This window comes from Maylandia zebra, linkage group LG6 (genome assembly GCF_041146795.1).
Source record: "Maylandia zebra isolate NMK-2024a linkage group LG6, Mzebra_GT3a, whole genome shotgun sequence".
Lineage (NCBI taxonomy): Eukaryota > Metazoa > Chordata > Actinopteri > Cichliformes > Cichlidae > Maylandia > Maylandia zebra.
The window spans coordinates 12662859-12678811 of record NC_135172.1 but is presented as its reverse complement, the minus strand read 5'-3'; the positions used below and the strand labels follow the sequence as shown (position 1 = coordinate 12678811).

General features: G+C 42.0%; 1 protein-coding gene and 1 long non-coding RNA gene across 3 annotated transcripts; one reads left to right on the top strand and one right to left on the bottom strand.

Moving 5' to 3' along the window:
- Positions 1 to 208: 208 nt before the first annotated feature.
- LOC143412427 (uncharacterized) lies at positions 209 to 2968 on the bottom strand. The gene is made up of 2 exons (XR_013098893.1): positions 2744 to 2968; positions 209 to 2470 (listed from the first exon to the last, which is right to left on the bottom strand). It is a non-coding gene; the product is annotated as an uncharacterized LOC143412427 (long non-coding RNA).
- A 7304-nt stretch (positions 2969 to 10272) lies between these two features.
- LOC143418945 (putative E3 ubiquitin-protein ligase HERC4) lies at positions 10273 to 15336 on the top strand. Of its 2 annotated transcripts, XR_013098892.1 has the most exons (4): positions 10273 to 10887; positions 11305 to 11488; positions 12746 to 12848; positions 14579 to 15336. XR_013098892.1 is itself a non-coding variant. In XM_076884676.1 (3 exons), exons 1-3 carry the CDS (start codon positions 11270 to 11272, stop codon positions 14788 to 14790), a joined length of 534 nt encoding a protein of 177 aa, XP_076740791.1. In that variant the 5' UTR covers positions 10273 to 11269; the 3' UTR covers positions 14791 to 15336. The 2 variants fall into 2 exon arrangements, 1 of the variants encoding a protein (XP_076740791.1); XM_076884676.1 differs by having other exon boundaries at positions 10273 to 11488.
- The last annotated feature ends 617 nt before the right edge of the window (positions 15337 to 15953 follow it).

The following is a 15953-nucleotide window of genomic DNA, read 5'->3' as shown; positions in this document are numbered from 1 at the left end:
AGTTTCAGAAAATGAGGCCTTTTGTCTTTATTGGAGAGGTCAGTGCAGACAGGACGGATGGGGGGAAGGCGAGGGGGGAATGACACACAGGAAACGGTGTTGGTCAGACCCAAAGACAGGCGTGGGCAGTGAGGACTCTCACCTTCAGACTCACTGTCTAATCAGTCTGACAGTGAGTCTGAAGACAGAGCAACCCAACACACGTTACTATGTTCATCATCATCATCATTGTTTATTTATATAGCACTTTAAAAACACACAAGGCTGACCAAACTGCTGAACAATAGAAACATAATAGATACCATAAGAATAATAAATACGATACAATAATAAACATAGCGAAAAACAATAAAATACAAGTCAGTCAACCACTGAGTCAAAAGCCAGTGAATAAAAATGCTTTTTCAATCTGGATTTAAAAACCAGCACTGATGTCGATTGCCTAATGTGAAGAGGAAGATTATTCCAAAGCTTAGGAGCCACGATAGAGAACGCTCGGTCTCCTCTCAGTTTCAGCCGTGATTTGGGGACTGAGAGCAACAGCTGCTCAGCTGACCGGAGCGAACGAGTGGGGACATAGGGCTTCAGCAGGTGCCAGACCATTTAAAGATTTAAAAACCAATAAAAGAACTTGAAAATGAATCCTAAATTCAATTGGAAGCCAGTGCAGGGAGGCCAAGAGTGATGTTATCACTAAGCAGGACATTAAATCAAATTAATGAGACACCAAAACAAGAGCTGGAGCCCAAGACAGCCATGAAGTCACAGTGTACACAAATACACAAGAAACACAGAAACCAGCTGGGTGGATGTGGCTCGGGAACCTTCTGTTACCTTGAACGTCGGTGTTTTGAACGCTGGCTGCTCCAGTCTGCTTGTATTTGTCCAAGATTTCCCCTCATATCTTGGTTATGGTTATTTTTTCTTTTATTAAACTGATCACACTCCTGTTCATGAATAGAAAAAAACCCCATCAGTGTATTTTCACTTAAACAAGCAGCTGTTTTTTTTGCATTAAAGTTATATAAAAATGTAACAGTGCAAATTCCTCGCTGACAGTTTAACCAAAAGGCATTTCCAGTGGAAAGTAGCCGACATATCCTCAGCATAACCATGTATAATATCCACAAAACCTGAGAAGGTTGGAGAGAAGGTAGGCGAACTCTGCTGGGATCTGCGTTTAACAAAGTGTCTAAAGACGAAACAAAGAAATCTTTCTGTAAATGTTCAGATGCACAGACTGGACTGAAAAAGAGTGAAAAAGCAGCTAACGTCCAAAAATAAGAAAACTTTGAAAGAACTCCAAAAAAACCTGGAGAACTTTTGCTCAAAAAACAGTTTTGTTTTTTTTAAATTACAAGGCAATCTGACAAAATGTCATCAAATGAGACTCAAGACTTCTGCAGGTCTCTGCCATGACTCAATTTTTTTTTCTTAACGGCAGAAACAATTGTTCCTTTTTTACTTTGTTTCTATTTTCTCTTCTTGTTTTTATCTGTTGAACAACAAACAACATTCATGCTGATTCACATAATATCCTGTCTCTACTCTCTGGGATTTCCTCGTAGCTCTTTGATGCAAAGAACATCCATCAAACGCTCCAGCTTGTGCTCAACATCATCGTGAACGGTGAAGGTACTCTGACGAGAAAATACTCAGTCGACCTTTTGGTTGATTTGTTAAAGAACCCCAAAATAGCTGATTACCTAACAAGGTATGCAGATAATTCACAGCTCTTTTCCTGAATAGCTGCTTTAAAACTCTGCTGAAAGCCTTTGTCCATTTCCAGGTATCCCCACTTCTCGGCATGTGTGTCTCAAGTGTTAGGACTGCTGCATTGGAAAGACCCAGACCCTGCAGCCAAGGTGAGAGACGACAAATATGATAACCCACACCAGCTGTGCTTAACTCTGTAAGTTCCCAGTATTCCCTGAAACCATCACGTGTGACACAGTTTACATCAGACGTGATGCAGCTGACGTCAACACTGACCTTCTTGTGGTAACAGAGACTTAAAAAAATAATAATAAAGCAACAAAGTGGGTCGCTCTTTGACAGTAAATTCCAGTGCGGTCCGCTCCAATCTCCTCAGGCTGACTCTCTTCTAGGCTCTCCTGACTGTTCCCTTTACATGTTGATGATGTGTCTTGTAAATCTGGATCCCTTTCCAGCAGGACGCTCCTCTTTTTCAGACAGTACCTCAGCTGCTCTCTCTCCTGACAGTCAGCTGTCCACCTCTGCATGGCCAGTCGAGCCAGCGCCGGCATTTGAGGCAGAGCTCGGAGCAGAGCGGGCAGCCAGGCTGAGCACGGAGCAGAGGTTGAAGGTCGCAAACTGACATCCACGTCTTCCAGAGAGCCCAGACCTCCTGCTGCAAACAGACTGCACCAACCGTTGTCTCCCACCAAGCTGTTGTAGGACAGATCCAGTGCACGGAGTGAGGAGAGACAGCCCCGTCTGCACACGGCAGCTGCACAGAGGAAGAGGACCCATTGATAACTGATCACTTTATGCCTGTTCACTTTACTGTTTTGTTCACAATGTTTCTGATGGAGACAAAAATAACACCGAATAGTTTCATTGTTTTGTTTTATACGACAGCTACAGATGCTGGCAGCATGAAATAAATGAAAGAAATATCAATTTCCTTCAGGCTTTACTTGTCTTAATATACATTTATGCAGCCTAATGATCCACTACAGACCAAAAAAGAAAAAGTATAATGTCATTGTGTGTTAGTTACCCAGATGTTGCATGTCATCAGTGGTGAGCTCGCAGCTGCAAAGACGGAGCTCGCTGACGACTGATGGCTGCAGAGCATCCAGCAGGAGCGCCAAGTGACCGCCAACCACTTTACACCAGGAAATATCCACCGTGCGCAGATAGGACACCGCCAGGGCTGATGCATAAACACAAAGTTTTCACCATTTCAGGCTAGAGGGTGGAAGAGGTATTCGGGGAGAATGACTTGAAGGAAAACTTCTATAAATAAACAAGTGTGTGTGTGTGTGTGTTACCCAGAGCAGTGAAGGACTCGTTGCTCATGTAGCAGCTGTTGAATGGCAGCCGCCTCATTTGTGTCGCAGGGAGGGCGGAGACCAGCAGGTGGACCACACCTCCCACTTCCTTATTGGATGACACATCAAGCTCGGTCAGTGCAGTGAGAGAGGGCAGCACCTGGACTGAAAAACAACGAGTCACATGACTGCTGCAGCGAGCATGCGATTAGTGTCCGGCGTGTGAGATTGGTAGCAACTGACTCAGAGCCTCTAGATCATCTCGCGTGAGGCAACACAGGTGGAGGTCGAGTCTCTCCAGGTGTGTGACGTGAGCCAGGTGAAAGGTGAGGCGGCTCAGTCCACCAGCTAGAAGCAGCTTTACAGTATATTAATCAGAACAATGCTGCTCTCTAATGTATCTTGGTAAAGCGCAGAAAAATCTAATGTTTTATATGATACAGTGTGATTTCAGTAACATATCATAATGGAGGCTTCAGCAAGTACTTACGAAGGAAATCTTTCCTCTGCTCTTCAGTTAGTTCATCAAATACCTCCCAAAACATCTGTATGGTGGGGTGGCGGTCATGATATCTCCAACCATAACTTGTGTTCTGAAAACAGTGAAAATGACTGTTATAATCATAGAGTTTGTAAGGTCAGGCATACACTATGTTGCCAAAAGTATTCCCTAACACATCCAAATCATTCAATTAATGTGTTCCAATCACTTCCATGGACACAGGTGTATTAGATCAAGCACCTAGGCATGCAGACTACTTCTACAAACATGTGTGAAAGGACGAGTCGCTCTCAGGAACTGAATGAATTCCAGCATGGTAATGTGATAGGATGCACCAGTGCAACAAGTCCAGTCATGAAATTTCCTCGCTATTAAATATTCCATAGTCAGCTGTTAGTGATATTATAACAAAGTGGAAGTAATTGGAAATGACAGCTAGTCAGCTGATGCTAAGGCTCATAGTGCACTTAAGTCACCAATATCTGCAGTCTGCTGTTGTTACAGATGTCCAAACTTCATTGGTTTCCATGGCTGAGCAGCTGCATCCCAGCCTTACACTGACAAACACAATGCAAAGCGTCAGATGGAGTGATTTAAGCATCTCAACACTGGACTCTAAAGCAGTGGAGATGTGTTTACTGGAGTGACGAATCACACTTCTCTGACTGGCAATCCGATGGATGTGTCAGGGTTTGGTGGTTGCCAGAAGTACTTGTCTGACTGCACTGTGCCAAGTGTAAAGTGTGGGCATGTGTGCACATGGCTGGGCACCAGTGCACAATACAAGGTCCATAAAGACATGGATGAGTGAGTTTGGTGTAGAAGAACTGGACTAGCCTGCACAGAGTCCTGACCTCAACCTGATAGAACATCTTTGGGATGAATTAGAGCAGCAACTGTGAGCCTGGCCTTCTCCTCCAACGTCAGTGTCTGACACCATAAATGCACCTCTGGAAGAATAGTCAAAAAATTCCCATAAACACACCTAAACCTTGTGGAAAGCTTTCCCAGAAGAGTGGAAGCAGTTATAGCTGCGAAGGGTGGGCTGACTATTATATTATACTATCATACAAAAGTCTGGATTAAGACTGAGATGTGACTCAAGTTCATATTTGTGTTAAAGCAGCCGACTGAATGCTTTTGACAGTATGCAGTACACAGTTATTGTGCTACAGGACAGCTGTGAAACTACAGCCTGTGTCTGTTTGGCTGACTGTACCTGTTTGAACTTTTCCCAGTCATGCACGTCCTGGCCGACCAGCACTCCCTGCAGCTCCTCTGGTCGAAACAGCCTCACCAAATCCTGCTCACACACCAGGAAGAAGCCTCGCTTGAACTCCTGGAACAGACTCTCCACTGATGTGTTGAAGGCATGATTCACATAGGCCTCCACAAACTCCTTCCTGTTTAGGAGGGAAAATGTTAAATTAGCAAACATTTCACAGAGACAAAGGTGCTGCAGATGAACCTCACAAACACTTCATGTTTTATATTTACCTCATATTAAGACCTACTAAGGACCTGATTGTTTTTAATTATGTCCTGATACATAAAACCTGAGAGCTCACATAACTGCATATGCTCAGAATAGACAGCACACATGGATACAAATTACTGCCTTGCAGCAGCAATCTTCAGACCATCACTATGAGCTCCATACAAGGTTACACTGTTCCTGTTATTAACAGCAGGGGGCACTATCAGCCACAGACTGGGAGCCAGATATGCTCTGCTGGTGCCTCATTGTTACAGAGGAAAGACTCTATAGTGAGAAACAGCTGAGGGGGAAACACTGATCTGGAAACGTCTGAGTGTTACAGAGGATATACATAGCACTGTGGTTCAGTGTCACACAATCACAAACAAATACAGCAAAGTACTAAAAAGGGTGTTGCCTCCAAAGATTGCTTTTACTGGTTTGGAGCTTAGGAGGCTTAATAACAACAGGCATGAATGAAGACAGATCAGAACAGCTGTTTGATCACAGCATCCAGTACCAACACAATCATCCACACTCAAGAGCCTGTTGGCTTCAGAGTCAGCAGCTGAATGTCTAAAATATCAAATGTCATTTTTGGTCCATCAGCTACAGCATGAACTGCTTAAAGTGAGAAGCAGCCTGAAGCCCGACAGATTCATCTTTCCAGACTGAAAATATCTCAGAGTGAACCGAGTGGTGCGTTTTCAGGGTGATCTCACAAAGTCAAATCCCTTTAAGGATGTTCTGTCCTGTCTTCCTCTATCAAAAGCACACAAACACTATAAAACATTGTTTCGGTGCTTTGGGGTTTTGTTTTCTACACAGAAGTATAGCACGACTAGACCCTAAAGGCAGGCTGCTCACCTACAACCAGCTCACGAACATCTTTCCAATGGAGCTCGCTGCCCTTCTCGTGGATGAGGGTCACTGTGATCCTCCGCTGGATCCCCTGCAGCAAACATAACAGGAGCTCAGGATCACAGTGAGCACAGCTAGAGCAACATTACGCTTTAAAAGAAGATATTCAACTGTGTACAAAGGAAGCAGTTACCACTGTGTGAGTAATAAGGAAACAACATGTGCACCAATCCTGTACCTGGGGAGCACTTGCTGAACCTTCTTGGTACCAGCCAGGTGAGCGCTGATATCTGGACACTTCACAGCTCGAGAGCGCTCCATGAGGAGACGAGCATCCCAGCTCTGCAATGGAAAACAGACAATGAATTCTCTGCTTTTTATCATTAGATGTATTTCTGTATTAAAAAATTCCGTTTATTGGGCCACTTTGTGCTAGAAGAATTTTTCCAGCATAAAATAGCCTCTATCATTTCACTAACTAACTTATTTCACTGCTGCTAATGACGTTTCACAAACTGTCACAGGTTTTTTAGCTTCGTTCGTATAAACTTTCTTGTGGTTGAGATTCTCGAGAAAACAGCCAGCACACTGAGCAGCAGAGGGTGACAACAGTTGGTTTATAATACGCTGAGATTTGACAGACAGAGACAGAAGAATGAAGGAGAACAACACAGAGTCACGCTATCAAGGAGAACCTGGACGGTAGATTCAGCAGTTTGGCTTGAAGCTTGCAAACTGTTTTAACTTGTTATGTCCGATTAAGTTTTCCTTCCAGGATGCTCGCCAGTTTTCTTTCACTTGTTTCCTGCCAGCAGAATGCATACACAGCTGCAGTAACTACACACAATGTTGCAGAAAACATGGAGCAGCAACAAACATGTGTTGGTCTCTAATCACCCATTCAAACTCACACAGCGACAGGTCTGTGGTCACTTATATCAGCCAATCAGGGCTAGACTTGGTGTTGCTTAGCAGGGAAAGAAATAAACTCAATGATAATGACGCTCCAGTTTCTCATGAATACGAATCACTTTAAGCAAGTCTGCAGGTTTCATTTAGTGTTTTTAACTAAACTCTTTGATGTAATCATTCTGAGTGCAAATCAAAAGTTGGACCTGTTCAGAAGTGTAGTTGTCGGGCATGTAACCGTTCCTGAAACACGCCACAGTTTGCCGTCCCTGAAGTGAAAGTGACACAAAAGACACAATCCATGTCGACACACAGCGACCTCCATCTCCTCTTCATCCAGTTTGGAGGCCTTCCTTGAAGTCTCTCGTGCTGCTGTCCACTGGGAATCCCCACATGTGCCTCTTCCCCGTGTCTACGACATGTAACAAATATAATAAAATAGCAAGAAATTATAAAGTAAATGACAAGATTTTCCATTTACTCTAATTTAACAGTAGTCATCTTGCAGAAGACAGTCGTTTGGTTACTATAGTAAAAACTATTATGTCACACAAACACAAACACAAAGAACATCAACAATGAGCACCTTTCTTTTTGCTGAAAGTGATATAGCTTTCTGTTACCATCAACTGAAACCGCCAACATTTCAGGTGTGCATGCTGGGCAGCTGAAGCTGACATCACAGCACAGCTGCTCTTCCTCATCAAGAAAGCTGTGCTGCAGTGCATCGCTTTTGGCACGCCCAGTCTGTATGTACAGAAACATAACAGAGGAGTAAATATTTGCATCTGCTTATTGAAAAACAATATCAAAGAAATACTTCACTCAGCCTTCCCCCACACTTGCAGTTGCTTGCAAAAGTATTCGCCCCCCTCAGATCTGTGGCAAGATCTGAAACTGCTGTTCACAAACGCTGTCCATCTAATCTGACTGAGCTGGAGCTGTTTTGCAAAGAAGAATGGGCAAAGATTTCAGTCTCTAGATGTGCAAAGCTGGTAGAGACAGACCCTAAAAGACTGGCAGCTGTAACTGCAGCAAAAGGTGGTTCTACAAAGTATTGAGTCAGGGGGCTGAATAATTACGCACACCCCACTTTGCAGTTATTTATTTGTAAAAAATGTTTGGAATCATGTATGATTTTCCTTCCACTTCTCACGTGTGCACCACTTTGTGTTGGTCTTTCACGTGGAAGTCCAATAAAATTGATTCATGTTTGTGGCTGTAATGTGACAAAATGTGGAAAAGTTCAAGGGGGCCGAATACTTTTGCAAGCCACTGTAGTACCACGCTCCAACAGTTTTGCAAACTAGAGGCCATCCTGCTACACATAAAATATATCAGTGTCATAAATGTTAGTTTAGTCACGTGTTTGTTTATTATCCTTATTGTTTTATCTGGGACTGTTTGCAAACATCTCAGAGAGAGGAGACACCAGCATCTGAACAGAGACTCAAACCAGCAACCTGCAGCTCCCTGCTTGGCTGCTCCAGTTTTCTCCTCTCTCATGTTGCCCACCAGTGATTTCTAGCTGCCCACCCACACAGCAGGCTAGAATATGCACTGAGCCTCAGCACCATGGTTGCAATACTTGGACATGTTTTCTTTATTAAATAATGAACCAGACCCCAAAAAGTAAACAGCTGTTATTGCTAGGCAACGGGAGCAGCATTTGGTGATGCAGCACCTGACATTCCTGACCATGTGGGCGGAGCATGCATGGAATGGAATGTTTTGTAGAACTGTGCAACACAAGCACTTAGTTACAGCATTTTTCATTTTATCCAGACACAGCTAGAGACACATCTACAGCAGCATCTCTGTGCAGGACAGACGACGGTTGAAGAAAAAAACACATCGAAAACTTCACTTCTCTACAAAACTTTGGTTCCTTTGTTTAAAAGGCCAAAATGAATCAAGGGAGATCGAGAAGAGGATTGGTGAGTGCGTCACCATACAGTACAGAACAGTCTGAGCTGATTAAACTACGAGAAGAATTTCAAATAATACAGGCTGAAAATGTCAAATTAAAAGAAGTGGCAGAAGAATCAAGAGGAGAAGCTGAAAATTCAAAGTTTGAAACCGAAGTAGTATTGAAGGAATTACTGCATGTGGGTCTAAAGCTTAAAGGAGAGAAGATGGGAAAACAACAAGCAGAAAATGAGAATGAAAACATCAAGAAAGAACTGTTGGAAGCTCAAAAAGCATTGCAGGAAGAGAAAAGCACAGCACAAGAAGCTAAAAATAAATATCAAACTGCAAAGAAGGAGGCAGAAAATGTGATGCAGGAATTACAGGAGGTGCAGGAAGCTTTTGAAGGGGAGAAAAGGAAAATGCAGTTGGCAGCACAAGAAGCTGAAAATGTAACGGCTGAAGCTGAAATACTCAGGAAGGAATTACTGCATGTAAAGCAACAACTTGAAGAGGAGAAAAAACGTAAACACGAGGCAGAAAATGAGATTGAAAATATGAAGAAAGAATTGTTGGAAGCTCAAAAAGTGTTGGAGGAAGAGAAATTTAAAATACAGGAAGCAAAGAAAGAAATGGAAAATACAAAGAGTTTCACTCAAAACATGAGGAAGAAGTTGCTGGAAACAGAGGAAGAAATAGAAAAAGAGACACATGGAAAATGGGAGGCAAAACAGGAAAGTGAAACTCTGAAGAAGAAACTGATGAAAGTGCAAGAAGAACTTGCAGAAGAGAAAATTGAGTTGAAGGTATTCAAGAAAGAAACGACAGCCTCTGAGGTGACCAAGAAAGGCTGCAAAGATGCACTTAAAGAAATGCAAAAGCACAAAAAGGAAGCTAAAGAGCTCCTGAAACAGAAAGTCAAACTGGCCAAACAGCAGCTGAAAGAAGCATTTAAAGACGCCGAGGAGCAGCTAAACAAAACTTTAAAAGAGCTGAAGGCAAAAGAAAAAGAAAAGAAAGCCGAGGACAGGAGTGGATTCTGGAGCAGACTGCTGAGAAAAAACTGACCCAGCAGCATCAAGTTTAAGGAGAGCAATAGTTTCTTCCTCCTTCCCCCTCTCTCAACCTTTCTTTCACAAAAATCCCCCCAAACTTGACTTGGGACGTTTGTTTGTTTTTAAAAACTCTATTCTGAATACATGTACTGAAATACACAAATAAAAATGCCATAACTTGACCTCACGTTGCCGGCTTCTTTTCTTGTGTGTCTGTGGATGTAAAACAGTAACACACTTTCTGCTCTGTGTGTTTTTAATTGTAAATAAATGCAATATATCTTCATTTTAAAAACTTCTGCTCTAAATCTTTTTTTAGCAAAATGCTTTTTTTGCCCCTTCCTGATTTCTTATGTTTTAACATGTTTGTTACATTTACATGTTTCCGATTTCAAGTGTTAACACAGATGGTCAGAGACAGAGGTCTGGACAGCTCTTTCCCTTTATTTGTATTTATTCAGGTTATTTTTATACTCAAAAATCCATCCACAAGCTTCAACGCGTCCAGAACTCTGCTGCCCGTATCATCACCAGGACCCTGCGGCTTTTAGTCAGGTGCGGCTTTTCTATAGATTGTCCATGATTTTTGTGATATCGTAAGACGATTTGTTTTGTTTGTTCCGCTGTTGTACGGCACTACGTTGCCTGGCGGAAGGATCGGGGTTCAAGAGTGGTATGTTGGTCACATGTCCATCCGCCAGGCAACATAGTGCCGTACAAGTAGCGCGAAAAACAAACTTCAAAGTAGCGCTATGCGTTCAGCGGGAGTCGTGGATGACGAGCGGCGATAAACTTGCGAAAAGCAAGTTGTGCTCAACTCTACCGGTGGATTCTGACAGCGTGGAAAAGTGTGCAAACATCCACGATCACCAACGGATTTCGAAGGGCTGGACTGCTGCATGATGAAGAGGAGGACACCGCCACGGCCCTTCAGAGGGTGTTCGACTCCGACACTGACAATGACAATGAGGATTATCTTTGGTTTTGAAAGTGACAACGAAGGAAAGAAGCTGAGAGTGGATGACGAAGCCATCCTGAGCCTGTTCGTTTCCGACACTGGAGAAGAGGACTTTGGTGGTTTTAGTGCGCAGGAAGATGGTGGTGAATGACTGACTTTTCTTCTTGTTAAAGCCGTGTCACTGCACCTGAGCCTAAAAGGTAGTCTGAATCTATTTTTCTGGTGTGCTGTAGGTTACTGTTATGTACTACATTTGTTACTCATTTATGAAGCACAGCACATGTGCAAATATGTACCCATAACTTGATTTTCAAAATATTAATAAAAGGGGTGTGTCTCCAAACAGCCATCTCTTTCCTGACAATTCGCTTTGTGCATATTCTCTTACATATGATAAGTCAATATTGAAACACCTGCGGCTTTTGGTCAGGTGCGGCTAATGTATGTACAAAACAGGATTTTCCCCTGATTTTAGCTTGTGCGGCTAATATTCAGGTGCGCTTTGTAGTCCGGGAAATACGGTAAGCATATAAAACATGAAGTGTTTGTGAGGTTCATCTGCAGCACCTTTGTCTCTGTGAAATGTTTGCTAATTTAACATTTTCCCTCCTAAACAGGAAGGAGTTTGTGGAGGCCTATGTGAATCATGCCTTCAACACATCAGTGGAGAGTCTGTTCCAGGAGTTCAAGCGAGGCTTCTTCCTGGTGTGTGAGCAGGATTTGGTGAGGCTGTTTCGACCAGAGGAGCTGCAGGGAGTGCTGGTCGGCCAGGACGTGCATGACTGGGAAAAGTTCAAACAGGTACAGTCAGCCAAACAGACACAGGCTGTAGTTTCACAGCTGTCCTGTAGCACAATAACTGTGTACTGCATACTGCCAAAAGCATTCAGCCGGCTGCTTTAACACAAATATGAACTTGAGTCACATCTCAGTCTTAATCCAGACTTTTGTATGATAGTATAATATAATAGTCAGCCCACCCTTCGCAGCTATAACTGCTTCCACTCTTCTGGAAAAGCTTTCCACAAGGTTTAGGTGTGTTTATGGGAATTTTTTGACTATTCTTCCAGAGGTGCATTTATGGTGTCAGACACTGATGTTGGAGGAGAAGGCCTGGCTCACAGTTGCTGCTCTAATTCATCCCAAAGATGTTCTATCAGGGTGAGGTCAGGACTCTGTGCAGGCTAGTCCAGTTCTTCTACACCAAACTCACTCATCCATGTCTTTATGGACCTTGTATTGTGCACTGGTGCCCAGCCATGTTGGAACAGAAAGTGGCCATCCCCAAACTGGAAGCATGAAATTGTCTTGATATGCTGAAGCATTAAGAGTTCCTTTCATCGGCACTAAGGGGGCGAACCCAACTCCCGATAAACAGCCCCACAACAAAACCGCCCCTCCACCACACTTTACACTTGGCACAGTGCAGTCAGACAAGTACTTCTGGCAACCACCAAACCCTGACACATCCATCGGATTGCCAGTCAGAGAAGTGTGATTCGTCACTCCAGTAAACACATCTCCACTGCTTTAGAGTCCAGTGTTGAGATGCTTAAATCACTCCATCTGACGCTTTGCATTGTGTTTGTCAGTGTAAGGCTGGGATGCAGCTGCTCAGCCATGGAAACCAATGAAGTTTGGACATCTGTAACAACAGCAGACTGCAGATATTGGTGACTTAAGTGCACTATGAGCCTTAGCATCAGCTGACTAGCTGTCATTTCCAATTACTTCCACTTTGTTATAATATCACTAACAGCTGACTATGGAATATTTAATAGCGAGGAAATTTCATGACTGGACTTGTTGCACTGGTGCATCCTATCACATTACCATGCTGGAATTCATTCAGTTCCTGAGAGCGACTCGTCCTTTCACACATGTTTGTAGAAGTAGTCTGCATGCCTAGGTGCTTGATCTAATACACCTGTGTCCATGGAAGTGATTGGAACACATTAATTGAATGATTTGGATGTGTTAGGGAATACTTTTGGCAACATAGTGTATGCCTGACCTTACAAACTCTATGATTATAACAGTCATTTTCACTGTTTTCAGAACACAAGTTATGGTTGGAGATATCATGACCGCCACCCCACCATACAGATGTTTTGGGAGGTATTTGATGAACTAACTGAAGAGCAGAGGAAAGATTTCCTTCGTAAGTACTTGCTGAAGCCTCCGTTATGATATGTTACTGAAATCACACTGTATCATATAAAACATTAGATTTTTCTGCACTTTACCAAGATACATTAGAGAGCAGCATTGTTCTGATTAATACACTGTAAAGCTGCTTTATGGTTGAGTTAGTCATCAAAAACGTATGCCAAGGAAAGTGGGCCGAAATTCCTCCCAACGCTATGTAAAGATTCGTTACCAGTTATCACAAACACTTGACTGCAGTTCTTGCTGCCAGGATGCTTCCACCAGTTAATACATTTAGAGCTCCATTGCTTTTTCACATAGGGCCAGCTAGGCTTGAATATTTTTTCCCTTAATGAATGAAATGATAAATTAACAATTGTGTTTTGTATTTACTTATTACACATAAATGTGACAAATATGCAAAAATATCCAATGCAGTTTGCATACAGGCCCAACAGAGGAGTGGAGGACGCACTTTTGACTTTACTAAATCTAATTCTTAAACATGTAGAGAGTAAAGGGACTTTTGCAAGACTTCTTTTCATTGATTTTTCTTCGGCTTTTAATACAATACAGCCCCATATTTTAATTAAAAGACTTTTAGAACAGTTTGAAATCAGGAAAAACCTGGTGGGCTGGATTTTAGATTTTCTAACTGACAGGTCACAAAGAGTGAGAATAAATGGGGTTCTGTCTGACCCAGTGTTCTCCTCCACAGGTTCTCCTCAAGGGTGCGTCCTATCGCCCTTATTATTCACTCTCTATACAAATATGTGTCAGGGCAGACATGAAAACAGGGTCATTATTAAATATGCAGATGACTCTGTTATTGTCAGCTTACTGAAAGAGGGTGAAATTAACCACGGTCCAGTCATTGATGACTTTGTTCAGTGGTGTGAGGAGTCTTATCTCCAGCTGAACATATCTAAAACAAAAGACATGGTTGTTGATTTTAGGAAACAACAAAATGGGCAAGCAGTTACTTTAATTAAAGGTCAGAAAATAGAGCAAGTACAATCATATAAATATCTTGGGACCATAATAAATGAAAAACTGAACTTTGATCAAAATTGCAAATCAGTTTGTAAAAAGGGTCACCAGCACCTTTATTGCCTTAGGAAACTTGTTCATTTCCACATTGACCAAAAAATTTTAACTTTGTTTTATCGTTCTTTTATTGAGTCTGTTTTATCCTTTTGTTTGGTGGCATGGTTTGGTCAGACCTCTGTCACAGAGAAAAACTCTCTAAATCAGATAGTGAGATGGTCCAGTCGTCTGATAGGTGAGCCACAGTCTTGTTTAGCCTCCCTGTACTCTAAGCAGGTACAGAGGATGGCTTTATCAATCCTTAAAAATGGTTCCCATCCTCTAAGGGGTGAATTTCAGCTTCTTCCCTCAGGACGGAGGTTTCTATTTCCGAGATGCAGGACAAAGCGTTATAAAAATAGCTTTGTCCCCGTTGCTGTCACTGAATTAAATAAGAACTGTTTTTGATTCGAAATATTAAAGTATGTGTCACAGTGAGTTTTATATATTTACTAGGTATGTGTGTTTTTAAAGGGATGTCAAATGCTGTCATTTTTCTGTAAAGCAAATTTACCTTGCCTTTAGGTATAAATAAAGTTACCTTACCTTACTTTTTCCTGTGATGTGATGATGATATGTATATGTATAGGTATGTAAAAGTTTTCAAAAAAAATAAGATAAGTAAAATGATATTTTCTTTCCATTGCTGTTCTTCAGGGTTCCTGACTGGTTACAGGAGAGCTCCTATTCTTGGCATCGACCAGGTCAAGATGAAGGTTTTTGCTATTCAGAGCAGCACCTGTGAGCAGCACTTCCCTGAGTCAGAGACATGTCACTCTAATCTGTATCTGCCTTTTTACTCAACTAAGGAGATCATGCGAGACAGACTGACAGAGGCCCTGCTAGCAGATACAGATTTCACACTGTGATGCTGGATCGTATGCAGCTCTAAAGGAGCGTGCACTGTGTCTGAGCCGAGGAGGAGGGATGAGATTTATTTGTACTCTTGGAACTCATCTTCTTTTCCTGTGGTACCTCAGGATAATTTACACTGTGCATTACAATAATATTACACTATAGCAAATGCAAAAAATTCAACATCCCTACATAAGACAGCTGTGTAACAGCATCAGCATCATAAGGCACTTTAGAATTATCTGACTTTTCTTAATATGTCATAATTTATCCAATAATTTAAGTTACTGCTGCATTATAATTCTTATGAATCAAATCTAATTTTTATGCTCAGACAAACATGAACAGGAGAATGTATTGCTTTATAACTACTATATTGCTATAAACATCTGACTATGTAATACAATCCAATAGAGCACTTCTGTATTATTTATCACTTTATTCTTTGTGTTTTGTTTAATTCTGGTGGGGTTGAATTATTTCCAATAATAAATCTTTAACATATGTAACATTGGTTATTTGTTGGAACAATAAAAATGTGTATTTTACACTAAACATTGCTTACCTGGTGTCAGTAAATCCCTAATTACTGCAGTCTGAGGTTTGCTTAACACGATTTGAAGAAGCAAGAGTACAGTAGTACTGTACTCTTGGCGGACGTGATTAAGGATGCCGTGCAGGTGTGTCCGCCCTCCCTGCACGGCACCGCAGGCCACGCCCCACCGCATACCCCCATCGCCCGACTGAGGCCGGGGAGCCATCCGGTTGAAATGTTAAAAGAATGTTGGAAATTTGATCAGAATACAGTAAAAATGAGAGAAACAGATATTTTTCTCAGGTCATTGTGTTAAATTGTCATAATCGCCGTGTTCTTTAAGACTATCAGCTCTACTCTAAACAACCCTGAAAGCCTCTGCTGACACATGTCATCAGTTCCTTTCTTTCTTTGTAAACAAGGTCGAGTCTGTCAGGTCAGCAATAGAACTTCCTACAGATGACCCATCAGTGTTTATTCCATGACTGTAAACATGTTTCCATTCGTCACTTCAGTCTTTACTCTGAAATACAGGAAATGACTTCATGGCTCAAAATATTTGTCGTTCAAACAATTCTTTATTTAACTTTTTTTTAAACTTTATTGAAGAACTTTAACAAAATACATTCAATAAAAACTTGA

Coding starts and splice junctions, on each gene's coding strand:
- LOC143418945 (XM_076884676.1), top strand. CDS start 11,270: ATGTTTGCTAATTTAACATTTTCCCTCCTAAACAGGAAGGAGTTTGTG. Junction 11,489..12,745: donor ACTGGGAAAAGTTCAAACAG/GTACAGTCAGCC, acceptor CACTGTTTTCAG/AACACAAGTTATGGTTGGAG. Junction 12,849..14,578: donor GCAGAGGAAAGATTTCCTTC/GTAAGTACTTGC, acceptor GCTGTTCTTCAG/GGTTCCTGACTGGTTACAGG.